At 41.7% G+C, this 26270-nt stretch overlaps 1 protein-coding gene across 1 annotated transcript in view; it reads left to right on the top strand.

The window, feature by feature from the left end:
- The window catches only part of kif26ba (kinesin family member 26Ba), a 94157-nt gene that overhangs the window by 16842 nt on the left and 51045 nt on the right, over positions 1-26270 (top strand). The window contains exons 3-4 of the mRNA XM_078251429.1: positions 10831-11547; positions 25859-26022. Coding sequence (XP_078107555.1) covers positions 10831-11547; positions 25859-26022 — 881 coding nt within the window. The remainder of the gene's footprint in view (positions 1-10830; positions 11548-25858; positions 26023-26270) is intronic.

Here is a 26270-nt window from a genome sequence, read left to right as displayed (position 1 = left end):
TGAAGCCACTGTCTCGTCCTCTGAGTGAACCAAACCTGCTGTCCTGCCCTCACTGCAACTGAGAGTAAGGACTACCCTCGGCAAGTGGTGAAGACAACCCTCTCAATTCAAGGACAAGTGGTGGTGATGCTGTGGCAGTACACAAAACCAACTTCTTCTAAATAAGAAGGAGAAACACACAAATATTTTTCATGTTCCATCATCAAGTTTAAAAAAAAAAGTTCCTTTTTTTTAAATTTGATTGATTATTTACTACAGTGGTTTATTAAAGCTCCTCCACTATAACATACTGCATAATTACCTGCCATGCCAGTTTGACTGATGCGGAAAATTGGCTTGAACATTTAGATAGAGAATATCAGAGTGCGGTTAATGTGATCTATATCACTGAGAGGTCATCATGGAGAAATCAGTTCGAGTGTGTGCATGTGGGCACCAAAACATCTCTTGGATGTTATCACATATGACACTTTTTATTATTACTGATAGCATGAGGCCTCACTAACACACAGAATTATACAGCGCACAAATGCTGCGCCCACAAATATGTACACACAAACACACTTTATATCTCCAGCGAGACAGAATGCAGCAGGTAATTTACATCCCCTAGCTAGTTAGTTGTGTATGCTAATTAATTTCTGCATTGCTATGGCAACACAAACATTCTATTGCGTTTTTCTCTGTTATTAATATAGTGTGTCAACATCACAAGGGAGTGTGTGTACATGTGTGCAGACCAAAGTGTGTGTTTGCTCTTCTAAATGTATGCATAAGCGACTTTATGCATGTGTGCAAATGTGTGTATGTGTGTGTGCATAATGTTGTCCTAACCAATATAAGTCTTACACCCATTATTGAATCATATGAAGGAATGACCAATTAAAAAAGTGATTAAAGGAGACATACTTTAGAGAGGGGGGGGGTGCATGTAATAAATGAGCGAGAGAGAGGAAACCTACTGGGTAAGTTATTTGTCACTGAGGGGAAACAGAAACAGAGCATTTTCTGCTTTGGGTTATTACTGCTTTGGGCTGTGTGTGTTTACACCCATTCACACACTGAGTTAATTTAGTGTTTACTTATTAAGTGTACAAATAATGGCATATATATATATATATATATATATATATATATATATATATATATATATATATATATATATATATATATTTATTCATCCTTCATCACCATATGTGGTGAATTAAATATGTAATTGCAACTGTGCACATGCCCTACTAACAATAAGCCTGTGGCTACATGGTGGTTAGTTAATAAAAGCTAGCGTGGTGATGTGAATGATGTGTCCCCTGCTGATGACAGTTTGACTGAGAGAGTTGCGGTAAATCACAACAAATCACAACAAAGCTCTATTACCTTCACAATGTCTTCTTCACCTACAAACAAGGCACTGCTTCACTTTTGTTGTTGGTTCTACTCCAGATGTTAAAAGTTCAAGATGTTATGGGCAGGTTGTCAGATGAAAGCCTGCGTGTGTAGATTTTGTTATTGGTGGAATTTCAACTAGTTGTCTCCAGATGTGTATTCTTGTCTCTTATCACCTTGGTCCTGTATATTACATACTTTATTGTAGAAACTGGACATATAAGGTGCCTGAAAAGCAATATAATATGTATATAACAGGCAATAATATGTCCTGAGAGTGAGACAGAAACACCAAAAGAGAGTGACAGTGACAGACAGAGTGTGTTTTGGGAAAGCCAGTGAGAGAGACCTGTGCTTGACCTCTGTCAGTGTAACATTTGTCCTATATGGGTGCACATCCATATGGTGTGTGTGTGTGTGTGTGTGTGTGTGTGTGTGTGTGTGTGTGATGTCATTTATAACCTCTGTTATTGACCTTGCTCTTGCACAGACATAGGACTCAATCACTCTCCCACACACACACACACACACACACACACACACACACACACACACACACACACACACACACACACACACACACACAATCATTCTCCATCTTGAGACCAATGTGCGTGATCATGGGCCATCAACACATTTGAAATTTATAGTATTTTCTTCACAGTTTTTCATTCTTTGTCGTTTTCTTATCATACTGTCACACTCCTGCCTTCTACTGTGTGTGTGTGTGTGTGTGTGTGTGTGTGTGGGGGGTTCTCTCAGAACAGGAGCGAGAGACTGTCTGCATCTTTTCTGCATTACTTCACTGATCCCACACCTGCAGATATGTGTGTGTGTATATTATATACAGTAGCAAGTAATGAGGAGAGAGATGAGAGGAGGTAAATGAGAATGGGGGAAGGAGGAAAGGTTTACCTTCCTTGTTCAGTCATCTGGAACTAATTACACACACACACACACACACACACACACACACACACACACACACACACACACACACACACACACACACACACACACACACTTGCCAATAAACCATAAACAATAAACCAGTGTCATTCTGGCTATGACCGACTAAGAATGTGTTCCTCTCCTTTGTATTGAAGAATTAGACCCTTTTCTGTCACGTTTCTCTCTGATCTGCCATCCTCTTCTTTTACCTCATTAGTGTCATGCAACAAACTGGTGCTAAATATAGTAGAAGTGAAAACAGGGAACGACAAAGGTTTGAAAAATAGGGGGATCATAATGGAAGTGGGTTGCGATCACACATTTCAAAATGTTGGCTTATACCCTGTCAGTGGTGCACAGATTGTGTGTTTGTCTACGTATGTGTGTGTGAAAGGGATGTGTCTTGTTGTGTTTGACAGCCTGTATTCCTGAACCCTTTACCTCCAGTGTGCTCGCACATATGCACCCTTACACACAAAAACAACAGTAATGGACAAACGGGGCTGAGCTGTCTTTTCTTATCAAATCTCAGTAATGGACCCCCCCCCCCAGCACACAGAGTCGCTGAGGTCACTGCTAAGTTAGCTTGGACGTTGTCTCTGTCTCTACCTTCTCTCTCTGCTTTCCCTCTCTGTCACTCACTCCATCCTTGCACAGTATAGAGCTGAGGCTGAGTTTGTCTGCCCTTGGAGGAGGAAATGAATCACACACACACACACACACACACACACACACACACACACACACACACACACACACACACACACACACACACACACACACACACACACATAGACTATCTGTGGTGCTGAGACTGATTTAGTCACTCACAGAATACTGATGAACTCAGAGGTGAAGAGATGCTTGGAAGAGTCTGATAATGTCAAATATAGGACTTGGAAAATGAAATAGCTTCCAACTAACTTCTACATTGGACTCCTCAAGATTGTTTTGCCTGGACTGATCTCTAGCTTGTCTGGCAACATAATGTGTGTGTGTGTGTGTGTGTGTGTGTGTGTGTGTGTGTGTGTGTGTGTGTGTGTGGACTAGGGGAATGTAAACAAACTAAAAGTTATACTGTTCCACTGAAAGATGAGCTGGAAATAACAAAAAGGAAGCATTAGTGGGAAGAAAAACACTCTTTTTCAAAACACAGCTCTTTTTTTCAATCAGGCAGCTTGGCTACTCCCCAAATCTCAACTAAGGAATAACATGGCCCTCATCTTAAGGACTGTACACTGTGCCCACTTTATTGCTCCTTTGGTCGCCTGTCTGCTGTGCATGTGTGTTTGAGTGTGTGGGACTGGGAGATACAGAGGGGTCAAAAGAAGCCAATTAAATCTACTCATTTTTGGCAAAGAGCTGACTTTTCCAGTTCTTTCAAAACAAGAAAACCAGGACTACTATCTGGCATTGATTGGAGGATTGTATTCACCATTTCTTCATACTTATATTTTAATGATACATTTACATAACTTGTCACTGAATGCCACATTAACATTGGATTCTAATAATAAAAACATCCATGAATCCCACTTCTGTTCTTCAACTGTGTTCCACATTTTTTACCATAATACGGCTAAACACACTGCTTCCCTTTACTAAACCCTTACAGACATATCTGTTGGGCTTGCATGAGTCTGTATGTGAATTGGAGTGCACATGTTGCAGCGCTCTGCTCCTGCTCTTTCATTTTGTTGCTTGATGGTGCATGTGCATTATCTGTCCCATTCCCATTAGTAAGTGTCCAGATGTAAAAAAAAAAAGCCATCTACAATAAATGCTTTTCATATCAGTCTCAAAAATGAAGAGAAACTGACTCTTTCTAGAGGGAACATTTCACTCACACAGGGAGAACTCAAGTTAAGAGCACTGAAAACTGTTTTATCGTTATCACTGGCGGTATCATTACTGCTTCCTCCCTTAGCTGGATGCAACAAATACAGTTTTGTGTGAAAAGACACATTTTTGTACCCAGCAGAAAATGTGTCATAACCCATAGCTAAGCACAATTATTGAACATACAGTGAAAAAACGAATAAATGCATTCATAAATAGTAAACTGCATAATCTGCCCTGACATCAGCCACCTTCCTCCAGTCTGCCTGCGTGTCACTCTGCAAATATGTTTTGTATTTGTGTGTGTGTGTGTGTGTGTGTGTGTGTGTGTGTGTGTGTGTGTGTGGACCAGGGGAATGTAAACATAGTCTCATGCCAGCCAGGAATATGTGTGTTTGTATGCTTGCCTGCATGTGTGTATACATCTATATGTTTAAAAACCCCATTCTATTACTTACTGTATACTACGTTTGCCTGAGAAACAAGGTAGGCTTTATCTTTAAATACACACACACACACACACACACACACACACACACACACACACACACACACACACACACACACACACACACACACACACACACACACATACCTCAGATGCTTGCCAAGGTTTGAGCTCCTGCTATGCATGTATGTGTGCGTGTGTGTATCTTTTGGTCTTGTGGTTTGTTGACATAGCCTAGCAGGCAGCGCTCAAATTGAGAGGCTGCATTATACCATTAGATTAGATGAAATGTTGCTTTGTGTGAACACACCCTTACACACACACACACACACACACACACACACACACACACACACACACACACACACACACACACACACACACACACACACACACACACACACACACACACACACACGGTAACAGGCTTGTTACTGATAGAGTCTTATTTGTTTTTGGCAGACAGTACGGTACATTCACTCTCTTTTCCTTACGAACAGGCTCTCATTACATTATGAGCATATGGGCCACCAAGAAGTCCCCTCCCACCTCCCCCCCATTCTACGCTGCTCTTTAAGCTCTTTTTAGAAAGAAAAAAATAAAAAATAAAAATATATATATATATATAGTTGTAAACTTCTTTCGTCAATGTGGAATATGATTTAAAATATGATTCCATCCATCCATCCATCCATCTTCGTCTGCTTATCCGGTATCGGGTCGCGGGAGTAGCAGCTCCAGCAGGGGTCCCCAAACTTCCCTTTCCCGAGCCGCATTAACCAGCTCCGACTGGGGGATCCCGAGGCGTTCCCAGGCCAGGTTGGAGATATAATCCCTCCACCTAGTCCTGGGTCTTCCCCGAGGCCTCCTCCCAGCTGGACGTGCCTGGAACACCTCCCTAGGGAGGTGCCCAGGGGGCATCCTTACCAGATGCCTGAACCACCTCAACTGGCTCCTTTCGACGCGAAGGAGCAGCGGCTCTACTCCAGCTCCTCACGGATAACTGAGCTTCTCACCCTATCTCTAAGGGAGACGCCAGCTACCCTCCTGAGGAAACCCATTTCGGCCGCTTGTACCCTGGATCTTGTTCTTTCGGTCATGACCCAGCCTTCATGACCATAGGTGAGAGTAGGAACAAAAACTGACCGGTAGATTGAGAGCTTTGCCTTCTGGCTCAGCTCTCTTTTCGTCACAACGGTGCGATAAATTGAATGTAATACAGCTGTGCCGATTCTCCGACCAATCTCCCGCTCCATTGTCCCCTCACTCGCAAACAAAACCCCAAGGTACTTGAACTCCTTCACTTGGGGTAAGGACTCATTCCCTACCTGGAGAAGGCACTCCATCGGTTTCCTGCTGAGAACCATGGCCTCCGATTTAGAGGTGCTGATCCTCATCCCAGCCGCTTCACACTCGGCTGCGAACTGATCCAGTGAGTGCTGAAGGTCACAGGCCGATGATGCCATCAGGACCACATCATCTGCAAAAAGCAGCGATGAGATCCCCAGCCCACCGAACTGCAACACCTCTCCACCCCGACTACGCCTCGATATCCTGTCCATAAATACTACAAACAGGATTGGTGACAAAGTGCAGCCCTGGCGGAGGCCAACTCTCACCTGAAACGAGTCCGACTTACTGCCGAGAACCCGGACACAGCTCTCGCTTTGGTCGTACAGAGATTGGATGGCCCTGAGAAGGGACCCCCTCACCCCGTACTCCCGCAGCACCTCCCACAGTATCTCCTGGGGCACCCGGTCATACGCCTTCTCCAGATCCACAAAACACATGTAGACCGGTTGGGCATACTCCCAGGCTCCCTCCAGGATCCTTGCGAGAGTAAAGATCTGGTCCGTTGTTCCACGACCAGGACGGAATCCGCATTGTTTCTCTTCAACCTGAGGTTCGACTATCGACCGAACCCTCCTTTCCAGCACCTTGGAGTAGACTTTACTAGGGAGGCTGAGAAGTGTGATACCCCTGTAATTGGCACACACCCTCTGGTCCCCCTTTTTAAAACGGGGAACCACCACCCCGGTCTGCCACTCCTTAGGCACCGTCCCAGACTTCCACGCAATGTTGAAGAGGCGTGTCAACCAAGACAACCCCTCCACACCCAGAGCTTTAAGCATTTCTGGACGGATCTCCTGAATTCCTGGGGCTTTGCCACTGTGGAGTTGTTTAACTACCTCAGCAACCTCCACCAGGGAAATTGACGACAATCCCCCATCATCCTCCAGCTCTGCCTCTACCATAGAGGGCGTATTAGTCGGATTTAGGAGTTCCTCAAAGTGCTCCTATTACCTCCTCAGTTGAGGTCAACAGCGTCCCATCCTTACTGTACACAGCTTGGATGGTTCCCCGCTTCCCCCTCCTGAGGTGGCGAACGGTTTTCCAGAAGCACCTTGGTGCCGACCGAAAGTCCTTCTCCATGTCTTCTCCGAACTTCTCCCACACCCGCTGCTTTGCCTCTTTCACGGCAGAGGCTGCAGCCCTTCGGGCCCTTTGGGCCCTTTGGGCCCTTCGGTACCTTGCAACTGCCTCCGGAGTCCTCTGGGATAACATATCCCGGAAAGACTCCTTCTTCAGTCGGACGGCTTCCCTGACCACCGGTGTCCACCACGGTGTTCGTGGGTTACCGCCCCTTGAGGCACCTAAGACCCTAAGACCACAGCTCCTCACCGCAGCTTCAGCAATGGAAACTGAAATATGATGATTGAGTTAATTATGTAAAGAAGAAAGCTGTCTGTTCACGTATCTGTTTATATGTGCTACCTGTCAGTCACTCATTATTTACCCTCTATTGTTCCTCCATCTGTCTCTCTATCTTTATTTCTGATTGTCTAAATCTGCTGAGAGATAACCTGTGCCCATCACATGCCTATTAATTAGACGCACGTACTTCATCTCTATAACTTATGTATTGATTAAGCTTCACTAAACAAAGAGTGCCTTCCCATCACTTTGATTAATCCTGTACATGTACAGCCTCTTTCCTGGCCTGATGCACTGAGATATTCAAATAAAGTGATGCGTTTACTGTTTCTACTATGGTTGAACATGTGTAATCAGTAATTAGATTGTTTTTATGCTCCTATTATTCTACATCCCGACACTACATCTTAGTGGTTAAACTGTTCTGTCTGGTTTCTGTTGTTAACTCAATCACATGGGAAATGCAGCTGCAAATGTGGAATTTGAAAAAATATTTTTTACGATAACGTTTGTGAGAAGATGGTGAATGTAATGGGATGCAGAAGCGCTTGGTTATAACCATCGTTCAAGAGAAAGCTGTTTCACAGAAAATATTTCATGTTATCTCTAGGGAGGAATGTGCACAGAATAACAAAATAATAGAATGTGACAAATCTTATTTTAGGAGGAGACTGTATGCATGTTCAGATAAGGTCTTTACTGTCTAACCCAAGTTACAATAGGATGAGATGATTTTTACATGTAACCATAAACTCCATTTGCTGTAACTAGCACTTGTGCAGAAAAGGGCGAGGGCCTACATAGATACCTGGCCTGGCCAGCAGGAAAATAATTACAGTTATCAAGTCAGTTGGTACAACCTACCACAGATGTTGAAGTTCAGAGCTCCTAAGCAGACATGCTCTCACTGATGATACGATAACACTACACCTACACTGACAATTAGCTCACAACGTCACACGTAGTCATTTTACAGTAATCACACCACGAGTCTTAAGGGCCTTGAGTAAAGCTTCAAAGTTTAATAAGGAAAAACTATTTCTATATAATGAGATTTTTCAGATGAAGTGCCTAATGCTTTGTGGAAAAAAACAGAAGAAATATTTTTAAGCGAGTCAAATGAGCTTAAGACACAGATGTGTATCGGGGTGTGCGTGTGTTTTTCTTGTTAACTTTGATATTAAGACTAGAGAGTCGTGGGAGGAGATTTAGCTCTTTACGAGCTTTGCTCCAATTAGTCTGGAAAAACACATGCACACATACACACACATACCTGTACATGCACATGCATTTATGCGCGCAGGCACAGATAACTGCACAAACAAATTGGACAAATGTGCAGATTCCTGCACACAACAAAGCACACTAGGATTGCTCACTCACACACACACACACACACACACACACACACACACACACACACACACACACACACACACACACACACACACACAGCTTCACCAGCCAAACACTGACAGAGAGACAAAGGGAGTGGGCCAACATAAGGAGAGAAAAGAGAGAGAGAACAATACATTTAGCATTTTTTAGTGATTCTGTTTTTCTGTTTAGATTTTTTGTTTAAATGACAGAGAAGATTGCATTTGTGGTTTGTATCACACTTTTATATCAAATCTTGAATGCTGATATATTTTATATGGCCGTTCTTGGAAACCTGCAAGCCTGGCAGTCTGTACTCACTAGAAAAGGTGAATTTGCGGTTTGCTGGTGAAAGTGGAACCATTGTAGTTGTGGGAGTGTTTAGAAGCTGTTTGATAGATTACACAGATAAAAGGAGCTTTAATAGAAGAATAAACCTTATTTATTTGTCACATACAATCGTACAGTACAATGTAGTTAAATTCTATCTTAGCATTTAACCCATTCTAAGCATTAGGTAGACAGTAGACAGCCACATAGCAGCGCCCAGCGAGCAACTTGGGGTTCAGTGTCTTTCTCAAAGACACTTTAACATGCAGACTTTGAACTGCTGAAATCGAACCGCCAATCTTGTGATTGAAGGACGACCCGCTCTACCTCTGAGCCACAGCAACCCCAAATATAGAGTTGACCGTGTAATGTTTGCGAACAAAAGTGCACCAGAAATAGAAAGGTTGGCACTTTTTCACACTGTGACCAATCTTATAATGCTATAAACCACTTTAGACCTACACATGATCTTACACTTTGGGCAGCCTCCATACTCCATTACTTTGGCCTGTTTGCACACAAGGGGCCCAATTTTTGTAGCGGCACAATGACCAGGGCAAGTAGTGCTCCAACTATTTGGTATTTTCCAGACCATGAAATTCACCTAGCTCTTAAAGCTTAAAGCAGTTTTGAGAAAGGCAAAACAAATGCCAGAATTTGAAAGTACAGCCTTTCTCCTGCAGCTCTCCCCTCTCTGTTCTCAGCCCCACCAACCAGACGAGCACGGTCATACAGTATGCACATACCTCATACAGTAACCCGTATGAATACTGGTCAATTTTATATTATATATTAAAAGATTTACTTTTAATATTTTAAACTCCCTCCTAAGACATGCATGCATGAGAAATAGTTCATGTCACTTTTACTGAGTAGTTCCCTCTTCATCAAATAGTTTTTATTGCCTTTTATGGGAAATAAATGTTGTAATTTCCTCATTGCTAGAAATTGAAAGTCAATCAATGAACCTCTTGTATGAATAAAAAAAAAAAAAGGCTGCTGTTTTATCTTTTACATTTTCAGTATTTATTGCACCCAGATGCTTTACAGATGATTCAAATGCATAAACTCAACACACACAATGTCACAGTAGCAAAATTCATGCTGAGAAAGAATGAAGGAGGAAAAGAGAGAGTGAGTAGAAGGTCAGTTGTTTTCATTTCTGTATTACAGGTGCACTATGAGTTCCTGCATGCCCGGTCTCGGGAGACAACACAGGGGTCGTAAACATCAAACAAACACTAGAGGCACAGGCTGTGCACTTAAATACAACAAACCCGTTCCAGCCAATCACCGACAAGATGGATGGGGAAGGGGGTGGGGGTTAGTGACAGTTAGTCAGTTAGTCATGACAGTAACGGAAACATGGGGGGAGGGGCGAGCTTGCTCTGTTTTGTTTGAAATTTACTTGGAACGTCAACAGAAGTGACGTCATGCAGGGACTCATAGTGCACCTTTAAAGGACTCTCCTTGCTGCCAGCTTCTGTGACACTTTTACCCTTTAACCCTAAGGCTTTTTTAGTGTGTGTGTGTGTGTGTGTTTGTTTGTTTGTGTGTTTCTCTACACATCTTTGACCAGGCTACAAGGCAATGTGTCTTGGATTTTCTATAATTATTCAAAGTCATGATTTTTCCAACTCTCCTCTCCTCTCTCCTCCTCTCCTCTCCTCCAGGTCAATTACATTCTCCAGTGCAGCTCAAAACAAGTTGCTTCGTTTTGCTTCAATTCTTTCCTCCACCCACCAGTCTAAATCTTGGCTTTCTGTTTCTCTCTCTCCTTCCAGGATCCCTCCTTCTCTCTCCTCCTTCATGATAAGCTTCAAGTGCCCAACAGTTCTCGGCGGGCATGGAACGAACGTGACAGTCGCTGTGATGTCTGCGCCACTCACCTTACTCAGCTCAAACAGGAAGCCGTGCGCATGGTCCTCACTCTCGACCAGTGGGATTTGTCTCCACCATCCTCCCCTCCGGCCCTCATTGGACGATATGGATCTCAAGGACCTCCGGGTCCAATGGGAGCATCTGGAGCACTAGGAGGTCCTGGGTTACGGGATTGGATTCCTCCTTTTCTTCCTTCCTCCTCCTCCTCAGCTGCTGCTTCCGTTTCACACTCGTCCTCCCAGTCCCCTTCTCCAAGCCCCAGCCAGACCCCAACACCCAGCCCGTGCCACGGACCATCCAATCCCAGCCATTGGAGTCCCTCGGTGGGACAAACGTCCAGCTGTTCTCCCATAAACCCACAACCTCAAGGCCCAGGGCACAGATTGGGGTCCAAACCCAGCTCCCTGGGGCTTGGAGGTGGGGTGGACAGAAGGAATGGGTCTCCCAGTTCAGGAAAAGCTGGTTCCCAACAACAACCAGTGACTGGAGTAAACAGCCCTGGCAATAATAGTGGTAACAGCAGTAATAACGGGAGTGGAGCAGTACTGAGTACAGCAGCTCTGCAGGCCCATCAGCACCTGAACCGAACTAATGGAGGAGTTACACTTTATCCATACCAGGTAAGCTTTTTTTTTCAGCTTGCAGGTGTTGCTACCTTCTGGAGTGTGACCTTGTTAGTTATCAACCACAATACCTGACTTATGAAATGTTAGTTTAGTATGTTGTTGCAACATAAACATAAAGGCTCCTCTCCGCTTATCTTATCTGATCTCCCCTATTCTCCTGTAGACTAGCAATGAAAAATGCTGCCATGTAGTCTGTAATGCTATACATTTTCAAATTGAAAATGGAGACATAAAAGAAGGAGGTTTTAGGAGGAGACATAAAGAGAGGGATCATGAGTAGATAAGAGAGGAAGATGGTAGGAGGGAGAAAACGCCTCAGGTGATGTGTGGTCTATAGGTGTATAGAGGAAGGCAGGAGAGCTGAGACTGCAGGGGAGATCCAGAGGTGTGTGTGTGTGTGTGTGTGTGTGTGTGTGTGTGTGTGTGTGTGTGTGTGTGTGTGTTAACATGTGTGTATGAATGTGTTCTACAGATGTAATAATTCATACGGTGATAATTAGAACTCTGGGGATTCTATGTCACACACCCACAGTACCCCTTCACACTCTCTCTCTCTCTCTCTCTCTCTCTCTCTCTCTCTTATTCCTATTGCCTCTTTCTTTCCTTCTCCCCTATTATTTCTCCTGTCTTTCTCACACATTGTGTTCAGCTCTTCTATCTTGTTGTTTCCCCTCACTCTTTATATTTTTATTCATTATGTGACTTGAATCAGATGCAGATAGGTGGAAATTACTTTGTACAATCTTTCAAATTGTTTCGGTCAGAAATTAATAAGAGCCTTTATGTATTCTGGCCTGTCTTTGTGGAAATGAAAGTGAAGGTGTTCAAATATAGTATATCTCTTTTGCCAAATTTAAATTAAATTACAGTAATTAGATAATTAATAATGATTTTGCTTCTTCTTTTATATGATTTATTATATTCCAACATTGATACATTGCCTCATGTTGGTCTGCAACATTCATGAATGTGTTGATTTTTTACCATGTTTCCCTTGCAAACAAGATTTCTTTTTAATGTTATCTTAATATTGCCTTTCATAATATTACATTGTTAGCTAGCAAGAAAGAAAGCCTGTTTTTCCTCAGCATATGTATCTGTTTGCATTCAGTTTTACAAGTGTATTTGTGTGTGAGTGTCTTGTTGTGTGTGTTCAAACAACTTGGATGTCAGCATCTGTGTGCCAGTGTGTGTGTATGTGTGCAAAAGGGCTCTGTTTTGTGTATACAGTAGTATACGTGCATATTGTTTGTATGTGTGCGTGCATTTACTCATGTGCTAGTATTTTTGTGTTCTGTATTGGAGGTAGTATCCAATCCATGTGTTGGATGATGTAAAATGTTAGTGAGTATGAGTGTTTGCGCTGTGACTTTGACAGTAATGGTGTTTCAGCAGGAAAGGAGAAACAGAGTGCGATAATAAATCACCCTCGTTCAGACTCACGCCTGAGAGAGAAAGAGAAATAGGAGGAGCTAAGCAGAGAGATGATCAAAAAATGGGATCAGAAAGTAGAAAGCAGGAAATTTAAGAGAAATTGAAAGATAAAGAGATGTGGTCAGAGAGGATGAAGAGAATGTTAGAGAGATGGGTTTAGAATAAGAGAGAATAAGACACATTTTATTATAGAGACATCAGTATTTATGGACACATCGCTGAGTGGATATTGTTGATTTACTGCTGCTTTACTAGCAGAGGTGTCAAGTAACGAAGTACAAATACTTCGTTACCTTACTTAAGTAGAAATGTTGGGTATCTATACTTTACTGAAGTAATTATTTTATATCAGACTTTTTACTTCTACTCCTTACATTTTCACGCAATTATCTGTACTTTCTACTCCTTACATCGTTCTACTCGTTACTTCTATTTCAGTTCAGCTTGTTTTCATTGCTTGTCATCGTTCAAAAAAACACACACAAAAAAAACAACTATCCAGATAAATTTCGCCATCTGGATAGAGTGAATTTGATTGTGGTTGGATGAGAAGTATTAACATATACCATTACGACACCCTATTAGTTTGTACGCGATCCATCACACCTGCACAGACCCAGTGTTACGGCACCGGTGCCTGAACAACTGTTATCTACTGGACCAAATAGCAATGCGGATTTCGGTGCCTTATTTAGGTGCCACTTAAATGACTGCGCTTCTCTCTGATGCTCCGAAAACGGATGTTAGAGGGAACTGAAACATCGCCGCACGGGACGCTAGTTTACACTTCACCTGACAGCAGGTAACGTTAGCCTAGCGTTAGCTAGCAGCTGGAGTAAACACGGTTAAAATGCTGACAGATAAACGGTGTAAAAGTATGTCTGTATTTCACTGGAGAGGATTCTAACGTATCTGCCGTTGTCTGAAAAACAGACTCAGCCTGAAATAAATTATTGTTATAGAGGGTTTTCACGGCGCGTCATCAGACCCGAAGTCGCCATGTTGGAGGTACTCCGCATCACAACAAGGAAAATGGTTAATTACTGCCGTGTTTTAGGTTATACCAATAGGTCAGACCGAGAAAAACATTTGGAATATTCCAAATCGACTTCCAAAAGTTATTAAAAACCAGGGAGAGGAATGCCAGAAGTTATCAGAGTAAAGGAGGCGCTTGTGGTTGGCAAAGCTCAACCAGGATCTATGAGGGAAAACTCTGTCTTGTTCGGTCTTTGAAATGAAAACAAAAAACTATTGAGAGTCACTTGGCTACACCTTGAGTACCACAATGATATCATACAGTTAAGGTTAGGTTGATTAAAGACGTTATTGCATTACTTACTTTGGCCGTCACAACACATTGGTCGTTAATGACTTGGTACTGTGTCTCCCTCACCCATCCACACACCATCTGGTTATAAGCCTCCAAACTTTTGTAGGATTTAAGGTCTTCCGCTGTGTATGGGCTCGGCGAGAAAAACAGGTAGTTGACTATATCGGGATATGCAGGATATGATGAAGGAAGGAAGAATCACCGGGTCACCATGGATCCAAGAAGAGGGAGCCAACTTGTAGGGATCTGCACCGCCAGTAAACTGTAATTTCTCAAAATATCACACCTTTTTTGTGGTCCAAGTCCTTCCATGCCTTTGCATCTTGGACGCGTTTTGATGAGCTTTTCTGTGTTTAGACATAAAGTATTAAAGTATCCAAAGTGCACAATACTCCATTACTCCATTCAGTTGTTTACACCGAGTGCCTCCAATATGGCTGAATCCAGGTTACTGCCCAGAACGTGACATCGGTGAAAACCCTCTATAAGTTATTGTTATTACATTTTTAATAAATCATTTAATTTTGACCCTGTGGCCTTAGCAATACATAAGCCGTTCATTAATGTCGCCTTGTGCTCCTTTTAGATCAACTTTTTATTGTTTTATATTTTTGAACATACAGAACAGACAAATACAATTGAACAAGCTGCTTCCTTTTTTTGTGGAGGTGGGGTAGTGCACTATAGGCCCCTGTGGGGCGGGCTAAGCTTTTGTCCTTAATGGCATTTTTTCCACTTACATTACTTTTACTTTTATACTTTAAGTAGTTTTGAAACCAGTACTTTTACACTTTTACTTGAGTAAAAAGCTTGAGTTGATACGTCACCTTCTACGTAAGTATTTTTTAAACCCTAGTATTTATACTTCTACTTGAGTAATGAATGTGAATACTTTTGACACCTCTGTTTACTAGCAACTCTCCGTTGGCTTGCGAGCTGGAAAAACCCAACTCTGGCCGGGCCAATTACATCGTGTATAGAGTTGGTGGGCGGGCTTATGGCTGCTGCTGCTGGCGAACAGCGGTCTTTAGAATCAGCTTTGGCTGCGACTCTAGAAGACTTGGAGTTAAGCTTTTCTTTGAGAAAAGAAAGAAGAACGGCACTGAACTCATTCTTAAAAAAGGAAGATATGTTCAGAGTTTTGCCGACCAGATGACAGTTTAATCTATCAACTAGCATGGATGTATTAAGAGAACTGGATACAGTGTTCGGCAGGAAGCCCCATACGTTCCAATGAGAGTGCTCAAAAGCGCATAAAGCAAACATGGAGCTCGGATCTTCCGCATTGTTGGCCCATGACGTCACGATGGACATGCGCATCAGCAACAATTTGTTTGTGTTGTCTTAGCAACCGGTAGCAACATGTTCGTTCATGAGCTTATCTCTCGTGTCTCTTACAAGTGGCAAACTCATGAACTTGCCGATTTCATTGTCTAAAATATTCACTAACGTTAAACATTGTGTTTTAGTTGTTCCCGGTCGTTTACATGCTTAGCTAAATAAACGATAGATGTATTTAGCTAGACAACCAAGGAGATTTAATAATTATGTCGTGCTACTAGCTAGCTAATAACTAGCGCTAGCAGTTAGCCTGCAGTTTCGTGAACAAAGCTCATCCATGGCTTCAGCTCTCATCCACGTTACAAGCTTTACAGCATACGGCCCTCGGATGTCATAAGAGAGAACCAAGGCGATGTAATAACTATGTCTGTTGTAACGTTATGTAGGCATATAGCTAGCTAGCTATGTAGCTATAGATCTTAATACAGCCATGCTAGCTACCCCTGATGTTAGCAACTAGCTAGCTAGTCGATAGCCCGCAAGTTTGGGAAATGCTAATGACGTTACATCCACGTAGCTAACAGGCTTTACAGCATACATACATCCCTCGGATGTAACATAACTTCATAAGATAATACCATGGACGTATTAATAGAACACATGGTGAATTACAACCATTAGCTATATCCATTATTACAGCTAGCTACATGACCTCGGGAGAACAATCATGTGAGCGGGCGGGCGCAGTCTGCTCGCGTCCATTATGTGCGTTCATCATGCCTAATTTAATAATTCTGGATTCGCTACTAGTGAATGTTAAAAATGTTAAAAACGTGACGTTTTAAACAAGGACCCTTTAATTGTTCGGGCTGGTAAGTTGATATACCCCGAAACAAATCCGCTGAAATATAGACGTTTCTTTCGCCATGCAAAGTCTATGTGAAAAGTCTTTCTGGGCCATGGGGTGCAGTACCACCGTTATCCGCTAAGCCCATGGTGGCTTTTAGACATGGTGCTCTTCCTGGGGGCTTGTCAACTAGCTCCGCTACCTTCTTCGTTGCTCTGCTTGGTTGTAGCGCTATCCTATTGCATGCAGAGGGAATTTGAAAGACAACCGTTTATCCCACCCCTCGGACTGCCAATGGTGAGTTCCCAGACCCAACATCTTGATGTGGGTTTGGCTTGTCAAGTTAGCTTTACTGCTGTACAGCACAAAACATCAAACAAGGATTGCTCTTCATGTTTTAGCATCACTGGAGCTTTCGGAAGTTCTCATAATGGCAGATGAGAAATCTCTTCCAACAAGTTCATACCCTTCAGCAAAGCAGAAGAGAAAACAAACACAAGTAGAACAATAGCAGGGAAAATGAGTAGGGTTTAAGTTGAAAATCCCAGAATCAGTGGGCTTTATGGGAAATGTGGTGTTGCTCTACAAGAATATTACCAACAGCAACACTATGGTCTCATATGATTTATTCACTTTTTTTTTTAAGATTATTTTTTGGGCATTTTTAGGCCTTTATTGACAGGATAGCTGAAGAAATGAAAGGGGAGAGAGAGGGGGAGCAAAGAGCCACAGGTCAGAGTTGAACCCCGGCCCGCTGCGTCGAGGCGTAAACCTCTATATATGGGTGCCCGCTCTACCAACTGAGCTATCCGGGCGCCTGATTTATTCACTTTTAATGATGAAAATCACCATTAAAGTCCTGTTCAGAGGTAGCACAACAACAGACAGAGAGGAGAGCTGATAGAAGGGAGGGCGCTGCAGAGGCAGATAAAGAACAGAAGCGACCTGTCTGCCTGTGTAGTCGACATTAAAATCTTGCTGGGTCAGCAATGTAGGAGGTGACAACCTCCACATTTTATATTTATTAGGACTTTTCTTTTTGGTCCCACAAGAAGTGTAGGACAAATGGAAAATGCTGAATCAGTAAGAACAAGGAAGACTGATTATAACGGACTAGGTGTGAATCAGCCAGGTAACATACTGGGATGAGTGAGCCGATGAAGGCCACACACATTTTTTTTAAGGATTTGAAATCATTTCATGTTAAAATCTTGATTAACACATATATTTTATTAGGCAAAACTCCAACCTAACACTAAACTTGCCCCATTTAGACTGGCTGTCACATACACGTCAAGGTTCTAGGGTTCAAGGTAATACTCATTCTCTCCATATACAATACAAACACAGTAAAGTGCAAGTTGTATAAACACATCATAATGGACTAGAGATGTGAATGGCACAGCAGTGGATATGAAAATTGGTAAACCTCATAAGTCAGTTTGCATTTTAAGATGTTCTCCATTAGAACTGATTTACGATCCAGCTGGTTGACAAATGTATTCCTGAGTCAAGTAACTGACCAAGATGCTGGTGAACATAAATCAAAGGCTCAAGCATTAAAGTGCCTATATTATGCTCATTTTCAGGTTCATAATTGTATTTTAAGGTTGTACCAGAATAGGTTTACATGGTTTAATTTTCAAAAAACACCATATTTTTGTTGTACTGCACAGCTCTCTCTCACTGCTGCAGATCCTCTTTTCACCTGGTCTCTGTTTTAGCTACAGAGTGAGACCTCTTTTCTTCTACTTCTTCTGTACTATCATTGATTGCACTCACATGCGCAGTAGCTCAGATGTAGATCATGTCAGCTAGCTAGCTCCATAGACAGTAAAAAAAGGCTGTTTCTCCAACTTCGGTCAGTTACAAGGCAGGATTAGCTGGGAGACTTCTAAATGAGGGCGCACATGGAAGTAGTTCGTTTGTAGATTATGGTGAACTTGTGTGTGTTGTAGCAGTGCTTTGCTATTGAGAGTGAGGTAGCATGCTAGCGTTAGCATTAGCGTTAGCATGCAAACGCTAATGCTACAAGCTAATGGTTGCGGTTAGCCAACTCGTTTCGGCTTGTGACGTCACAAGCCATGCCGATTTTGAACAGCTCACCCGGAGACTGAAGGCAGGACACATTCAGAAACCGTATCTCACTCAAAACAGCATGGATGGATTTTTTTCAAAGTTTGTATGTGTGTGGAAGCACCAGAGACACAAAAGAACACCCCAAATCCCAGAAAAAGTATTTTTTTCATAATATGGGCACTTTAAAACCACTGGGTGACATCAGACAGCAGTGTGCTCAATGATATATATGCCTTTAATTTGTTCAAAGAAACAACACAGAACCTATATGTCCTTTTGCAACACACTGAACTGTGTCACATTGGCCATTACTGTACCTTTTTACTGACAGAAACGGTTCAATAAATAAAAAGCTAGTCCATATCAACTGCTTATTTACTTTTTTGGGCTCTTATAGTGGTGATAATGTGTGTGTGTGTGTGTGTGTGTGTGTGTGTGTGTGTGTGTGTGTGTGTGTGTGTGTGTGTGTGTCACACTCCTTCTCTGGCATGAGAAAACAAATCTAACATTGTCTCTTTGCCCTAGCTCTGTCCTTCAAGCAGCTAATAGAAAACCGGTTTATACAGTATCGTGTGTGTTTACTGTGTTTCTGTTTGTTGTGTTTTTATATCTCACACACACACACACACACACACACACACACACACACACACACACACACACACACACACAAACTGTCATATTTTGAACAAAATAAAAGAAACACTGCCAGACTTAGCTGAATACCTTCAGGGTAAATTAGGACAGCAGTAGTGGCCTAAAGGTTAGAGAAGCTTGTGACTGGAAGGTCGCCAGTTCGATCCCTTGACCAGCATGATAAATCTGGGCGCGGAAAGTAAAAGAGCAGCATAAACAATATAAACAGAAAAACGCCCCAATAGTATAATGCCCCAAGTGTACACTCTACCACAGGTATTTAGTTTAGTGTCTCCTATCTTATCAGTTAAAATAAAGGTTGACTAGCTGGCCAAACTCACAAAACAAATTGTGTATTCCATTACTGTAATTACTCCAGCCAAGGTGCCCTTAGGTCCTCTTTGAGAGAGCAGTGCACATGCTCAATTGCCAACAGAGAGGACAGCATTGAGATCTGACATATAGTTTTGTGTTGCTGCATAACTGCATAAAATAAAAGCATGATAAGTGCGTGCATGCTTAGCTTACAGCCTTTGGAAAAGTAATGTTTATTTTGTTGTATAACTTCAATGGATGCGATTAAGGGCTGAGCATAACGCATTAATTTTAATCACATGCCGCCATTTATTAATTTATTTTACACTTCACTTGGCTTTGCGTCGTGCCTAACGGGCTACTATTTTGACCCTTTGCCGCACCTTTACTTATCATTAAGCTGCCATACTTCCTCGTAACACATCCTACTGCTGCAGGCATTATGGAGAAAGACAGCAGCAACACAATTCTGAATGGTGCTTTTTATTTTCCAAAACTCCCGGACGGCTCAGAAGTCAAAAGCCATTGTGTAAAGCCGAATTAAAATATCACCTTTAGCACGTCAAGCTTGAGCTACCACCTACAAGCTAAGCATAGTACAGTTAACGTGACTGGAGAGTGCTACTTGCTGACCTGTGGATGAACCCAAATCCCAAAAGATTACTACAGCTGCGAAATGGGTGGCAACTAACTGCAGACCTGTTAGCATCGTAGAAGACTCGGGTCTTAAAGACTACGGTTGGCGTGTTTTGACCCATCTTATACATTGCCGTCAAGGGGGACAGTAGTTTCACGCATACACAGCCTGTACAACACGGAGAAAGCAGCCCAACTGGAACTGCTGCAAAGTGCAAACGCTGTCTCATTAACAGGTGATCACTGGACGTCAGTGAGTAATCAAAATTATTTAGGAGTTACTAAACACTATATTGCCTCTAAACTCAAATGTGTGACTAGATTCACACATTTTCTTTTGTTTACAGTAAATAAATAACTAACTAACTAAATAAATAAATAAATAAAAAATACAACTCTTAAAGTCAACTTCATAAAGTAACTTTCTTTGCATTCATTTGATTCCCAATCAAGATACACTGGTAAGAATTGCTTTCCATTGTTAATATGTACTTAAAAACAGTTCTGTAATGCAAAATAATATCGCGATTAACTATAGAAATGCAGCGATTAATCGCGATTAAGAAAAAAATTATCGTTTGACAGCCCTACTTATTATCTCTGCTATTCCATAAAGTCATCTGCACAGAAAAGTGATACATAAAGCTACATTTCTTCCTGTCATTATTTTCTAATTTAAAAGTTTGTATTTTGGCATACATTATGTAGCCCTGTGACCTTCTCTGATTTGATTACACAACATGCTGTACATATGTTGAAGCATTAGTTATTCAATCACCCTGCGCTGCATCACCTATGCTCTCTCTCTTGCTCTCTGTATACAGTCATGTGAACAAATTAGGACACCCATGCTAAAGTTGACTGAAAAGAGGAATAAAAAAATCATCTTTAAGAAACTGATCTTAATGCCTTAATTGAAAAAAATGAGGAAAAATCCAACCTTTAAGGACACCAATTTTCTTTGTGAATGAATAATGTATCGTAAATAAATAAATATTCTTCCTTAAAATACAAGGGGCATAAGTAAGTACACCCCTATGTTAAATTCCCATAGAGGCAGGCAGATTTTTATTTTTAAAGGCCAGTTATTTCATGGATCCAGGATACTATGCATCCTGATAAAGTTCCCTTGGCCTTTGGAATTAAAATAGCCCCACATCATCACATACCCTTCACCATACCTTGAGACTGGCATGGTTTTATTTCAGTTAAAATAGCTGGTTTGATTTGCACTGAGAGATGATTTTATGGAAAGTACCCCATGCCAATCTCTAGGTATGGTGAATGTATCTATAATTTCCTCCCACTCTTTCATTTCTTGCCTCCACTCTCCCAACAATTCATTTCCGTGTTTTGTCTACTTTTTTATGACTGTTTTCTTACTTACTTTCTTTTCCTTCCCTCTCTGTCTCACATACTTTCTCTGTTTCAACTATAAAATATAAACACCCTGTTCTATTTGCTCACTTACTACTTTTGTGTGTGTTTCTGCCCCAATTCTGTACCCCACTTTAATCCTGAAGGGGCAGGCTCTCTCTCTTCCTCCACTCTACTACAGTAAGCATTTTATTGTTTTACAGATTGTATTCCCCTGATGAAAGCAGGCAGGACCACATGGACACACTAAGGCATACCATTTATCTTCATTTTCCTCATACAAGCACGAAATTTAAGGCACAAATGTTATGTTGGTTGCCTGTAGCATGTGGTTGGAAAAGGATGGAAAAATAAAATAAATGTAAGAGTGACAGATGGGGAAGGCGAATGCTGGGGAAATGGCGTTTGTGTTGTAATGAAGATGAATGAGCCAGCTTTTACCTTTTTCTAAGAGCAGAGAGACAACGGGGTTTGGGAAAGTGCTGTAGTGTAAAGAAAGAGGAGGTATGAGAGAGTCTAAGTGTTTATTTTTATTTTTTATTCTGTCCTTTTAGGGAAATCTGATATCACATTCATCAGAGTCCCTCATTGACAAGTACAATCTCAGGACCAGGTGTTCTATAAAAACATGGTCAGAGGCTGTGTTTTCATTGATTTGCTGCATGCTTTTCACACATTTGGCTGTTGTATTATCCTCAGCACTCTCTCTGTCCTGGTATTATCTAAATCCTTGTCTCTCCTGCTGCAATGACCTAATATCCCCATAGGGATCATTAAAGTCTCATCCAGTGTAATTCAATCTAATTTATGGTAAAACATTTAGAGAGAGAGCATCTCAGCCTGTATGTCCTGTTGGGAATTCTGAATGGAACACGTGTAACAACCTCATAACAACCAACAGGAACAACAAAAACATAATTTATTTAAACTACATTACCCAAGATGCCATCCATGTCAAAGCATTAGCCAGGTGACCGTGCAGGAATTATCATGCTGTTCATTTATTTTCTGTTCGCCGTAGTTCAGATGCAGGCCTAATTTGTCAGCTCTCTTACAATAGCTAGTTTAATGAGATGCATGAAGCATAATAGCCCATCAGCACACCACTGTTTCTGACACAAGCACAGCAAGATGAAATGAATGGGCATATGGTTTTTGCACTTTTTTGGTGACAATGGGAGGTACAGAGTAAAACATAGATCTGTCCAGTCCGTGCAGTCTATATTGCTGACAGCCACATATTATTTAACCACCTTTACTCCATTTTTCAGCCTACATTATAATAACCCTCTGTGGGGACATTTCTCTCACACTGTGCTGGTAGTTTTCCTCTTCCCATTAATCAGGATAAACAAATAACCAGCACAAATGCACAGGTATTCCATGTAGCTTACTGAACCTTTGTTTCATACATTCACGACTCCTTCAATAATTCAGGGGTATCAAGCTAAGCCTGAGCATTTGACATGCATGTAGGTGCATAGGGAGAATGGCATATAAAGTATAAAGGCATCTCATTTACAATAGGTAATTTATCAAGGCAGTGGGCTGCGTGCTTGGACCCCAGGAGCCCTCAGCAGTAAATATACGCACAGTGTAGTTGATTTACACACACGTACACACAGGTGCAGAGAAGTGCAGACACATGCACACACAAGGACATGCACAGACATGCTCACAATAGACATACATGCTCGCAGATTTACTCTCACACAAGCTGCAGTTCCTTTATTGGAGCGTGGGGTAATGATTTAGGTGCTCTGCTGTCTGGCTGCTGGCAGCACATAAAGAACTATGATCAATAATCCATATATGTTTCAGGAATGGGTTGCCTACACACACACATGCCTATACATACACATCAACATGCACACACATATGTGCACAAAGTGACAAACTAATGCAAAACACACTCGCATAAGTAGCAGTTTAATGTGGCACATAAATGCCTATGTGTGTGTGTGTGTGTGTGTGTGTGTGTGTGTCTGTCTGCAGCATTTTATGAATCTGGACCAAAGACCCCCCCACACACACACACACACACACACACACACACACACACACACACACATATATATGCAACAAAACATTAAATCTCTCCCTTTGTTCATATTGACAAGAGGGAGAGATGAAGAGATTTGGGACAACAAACTATGAAATGTGTTTTCTTTTATATGTGTTTGCTCCAAGGATGCATATGAATTTAACATGTTGGTCACTCTCTCAGATACCTAGATACCTATACATGTACATAGATAGGGGGCATCCAGTGGCCTAGTGGTTAAGGCACATACCATATAATCGCAATATTCAACTCCGCCGAGGGACCTTATGTCATAACCCCCTTTTTTTCGCCACATTTCCTTTCTATATCTATACTATCAGCTGTGTAATAAAGGCAAATGCTAAAAAACAATGTAAAGAAAAACCTAGCTATATAGATGCATGCATACAAAGTTGTTGTGTATATACCATACATCTGATTAAAACAGTTACTCACACAGGCACAGCCAATTTTATTTCTTTACGGTGTTATGAGTTCAAAGTTCTCTCTATTCGTCCTCCCTGTCCTTCTTCCCTGCATACTATCTAATAAAGGACAAATGCCCTGAAGGATGATCCAATAATAAAGGACAAATGTGAAACGCTTAAGATGGCAGATCAAAGGGACAGATCAAATCTTTTTTTAAAGGTTATTTTTTTGGGGCTTTTCCCTTTAATCAATAGTGACAGTGGATAGACAGGAAAGGGGGAGAGAAAGAGAGGGACGACACGCAGCAAAGGGCCGCAGGTCGGATTCGAACCTGAGCCGCTGCAAAGGACTCAGCCTACATGGGGCGCACGCTCTTACTGGGTGAGCCAGAGGCCGCCCCAAGGTCAGCACGTTTTTTAAACTAATGTATTTCAATGGAAAGCATCTTTCGTGATCACAGCACGATTCTTTCTGCCAGTCGGGCTGCAGCAGAGAAGCTGTATACAGCGTTGCTATTATTGGTATTTTTAGCCCTATAACCACTGTTTTAATCAACATTTATTAACCAGATCGTATCATGGTTTATACGTATTTCTTTTAATGTTATTATTTCGGTCTTATGGGAAGCTGAATTGCTTTGTTGTTTATTGATATAAATAATAATGATGATATATAACTATAACGCTACATCTATCAACATTTATTTAGATGTTATGGTATTCATTTCTTCATTTTAATAATATTATTTTGGTCTTATTACCGGTGAAATTTTACAGTATGCTGTAAGACAGACTGCTGTAAATAATAACATTAAAAGAAATACGTATAAACCATGATAAGATCTCGTGAATACATGTTGATTAAAACAGTGGTTATAGGGCTAAAAATACCAATAATAGCAACGCTGTATACAGCTTCTCTGCTGCAGCCCGACTGGCAGAAAGAATTGTGCTGTGATCACGAAAGATGCTTCCCATTGAAATACATTAGTTTAAAAAAACGTGCTGACCATCACGAAAAAAATTAGATAAACGTGTCTGTGTACACGAATCAATAGATTAAATTACGTGAACATTTCACGAACTGAGACTGGGTTGAAAGAGAAGGCGAGGAGGTTAAACGAGAAAAAATGAGGCAGGAGGGTGTTGATGTTTGTTTGTTTGTTTCTGCTATGTGGGACCCAGACAACATTCTGCTGTGGGTTCACTGTAAACACCAGAGAGCTTATCTGCTGTCTGCCAAGGAAAACACACACACACACACACACACACACACACACACACACACACACACACACACACACACACACACACACACACACACTTGAAATGAAAATAAAATATCTTAGCATAAGTGAACTATGCCATGTTGAGGATAGGGGTTTAAATATCAAATGATAAAGGAAGTATTTGACAGTGCCCTTTGAAGTCTTTTGAAAGATATTGAATTAGTTGTTAAAATTTAAGTATTGCTGAAGCCAAAAATGCATCAGAATATACAAATGAATGGACATAAACTATTCCTAAACAGGAAACAAAAGGGGAGTGGGAAACCAGACTCCAGTCTCTCACCTGACCATCTGGAAAAATCAAGGGCAGAGATATATATAGTGTGTGTGTGTGTGTGTGTGTGTGTGTGTGTGTGTGTGTGTGTGTGTGTGTGTGTGTGTGTGTGTGTGTAATGTGTTTGTCATGAAAGACATAGATACAGTCAACATGATCAAAGTCATCAAGAGAAAATCACATGTCTGTGTGGGAGAGAGAAAGAAGAGGAGGGTTGAGAAGGATATAGGCTCTTTTTTTCATAGTGGTACAACAAAACACAGACACACACAGAAAACATGTCACTTATTGCAGCCTCAGGAGTAAATATTTTGAATCTCTCTGTCTCTCATCAGATCTCCCAGATGATCTCCGAGGACTCCAGAGAAGGTTTGACCGAGGCTGCCCTGAACCGCTACAACACACACTCTCCTTCACACACAAGCTCTCCTTCTCACACGCCAGCTGTAACCACAATGGCTCCGACCACCACCTCTGCTGCCGCCTCCTTCTTTGCCAGGTAAGTTGCATGCAACACATTCAGTACTTGCTGTACACATCTGGAGCATGTAATCCTGTAGATGCAGGTGGATCACCTGACTTCCTGTTGTATCTGATCTATCCACACAGCACCAGCATGCTGGTCTTTTAACTGAAAGACTTTCTAATATTAATGGTCAGGAGATATGATAATTAGCATCCAGATTTTGGCTTTCAGAATTAATTAAAGCCATTGAATCAAACAACACTGATACGAACACTGATACA

This window comes from Sander vitreus, chromosome 1, assembly GCF_031162955.1.
Source record: "Sander vitreus isolate 19-12246 chromosome 1, sanVit1, whole genome shotgun sequence".
NCBI lineage: Eukaryota > Metazoa > Chordata > Actinopteri > Perciformes > Percidae > Sander > Sander vitreus.
The sequence above is the reverse complement of the archived record's forward strand: the minus strand, read 5'-3'. Positions and strand labels throughout refer to the sequence as shown.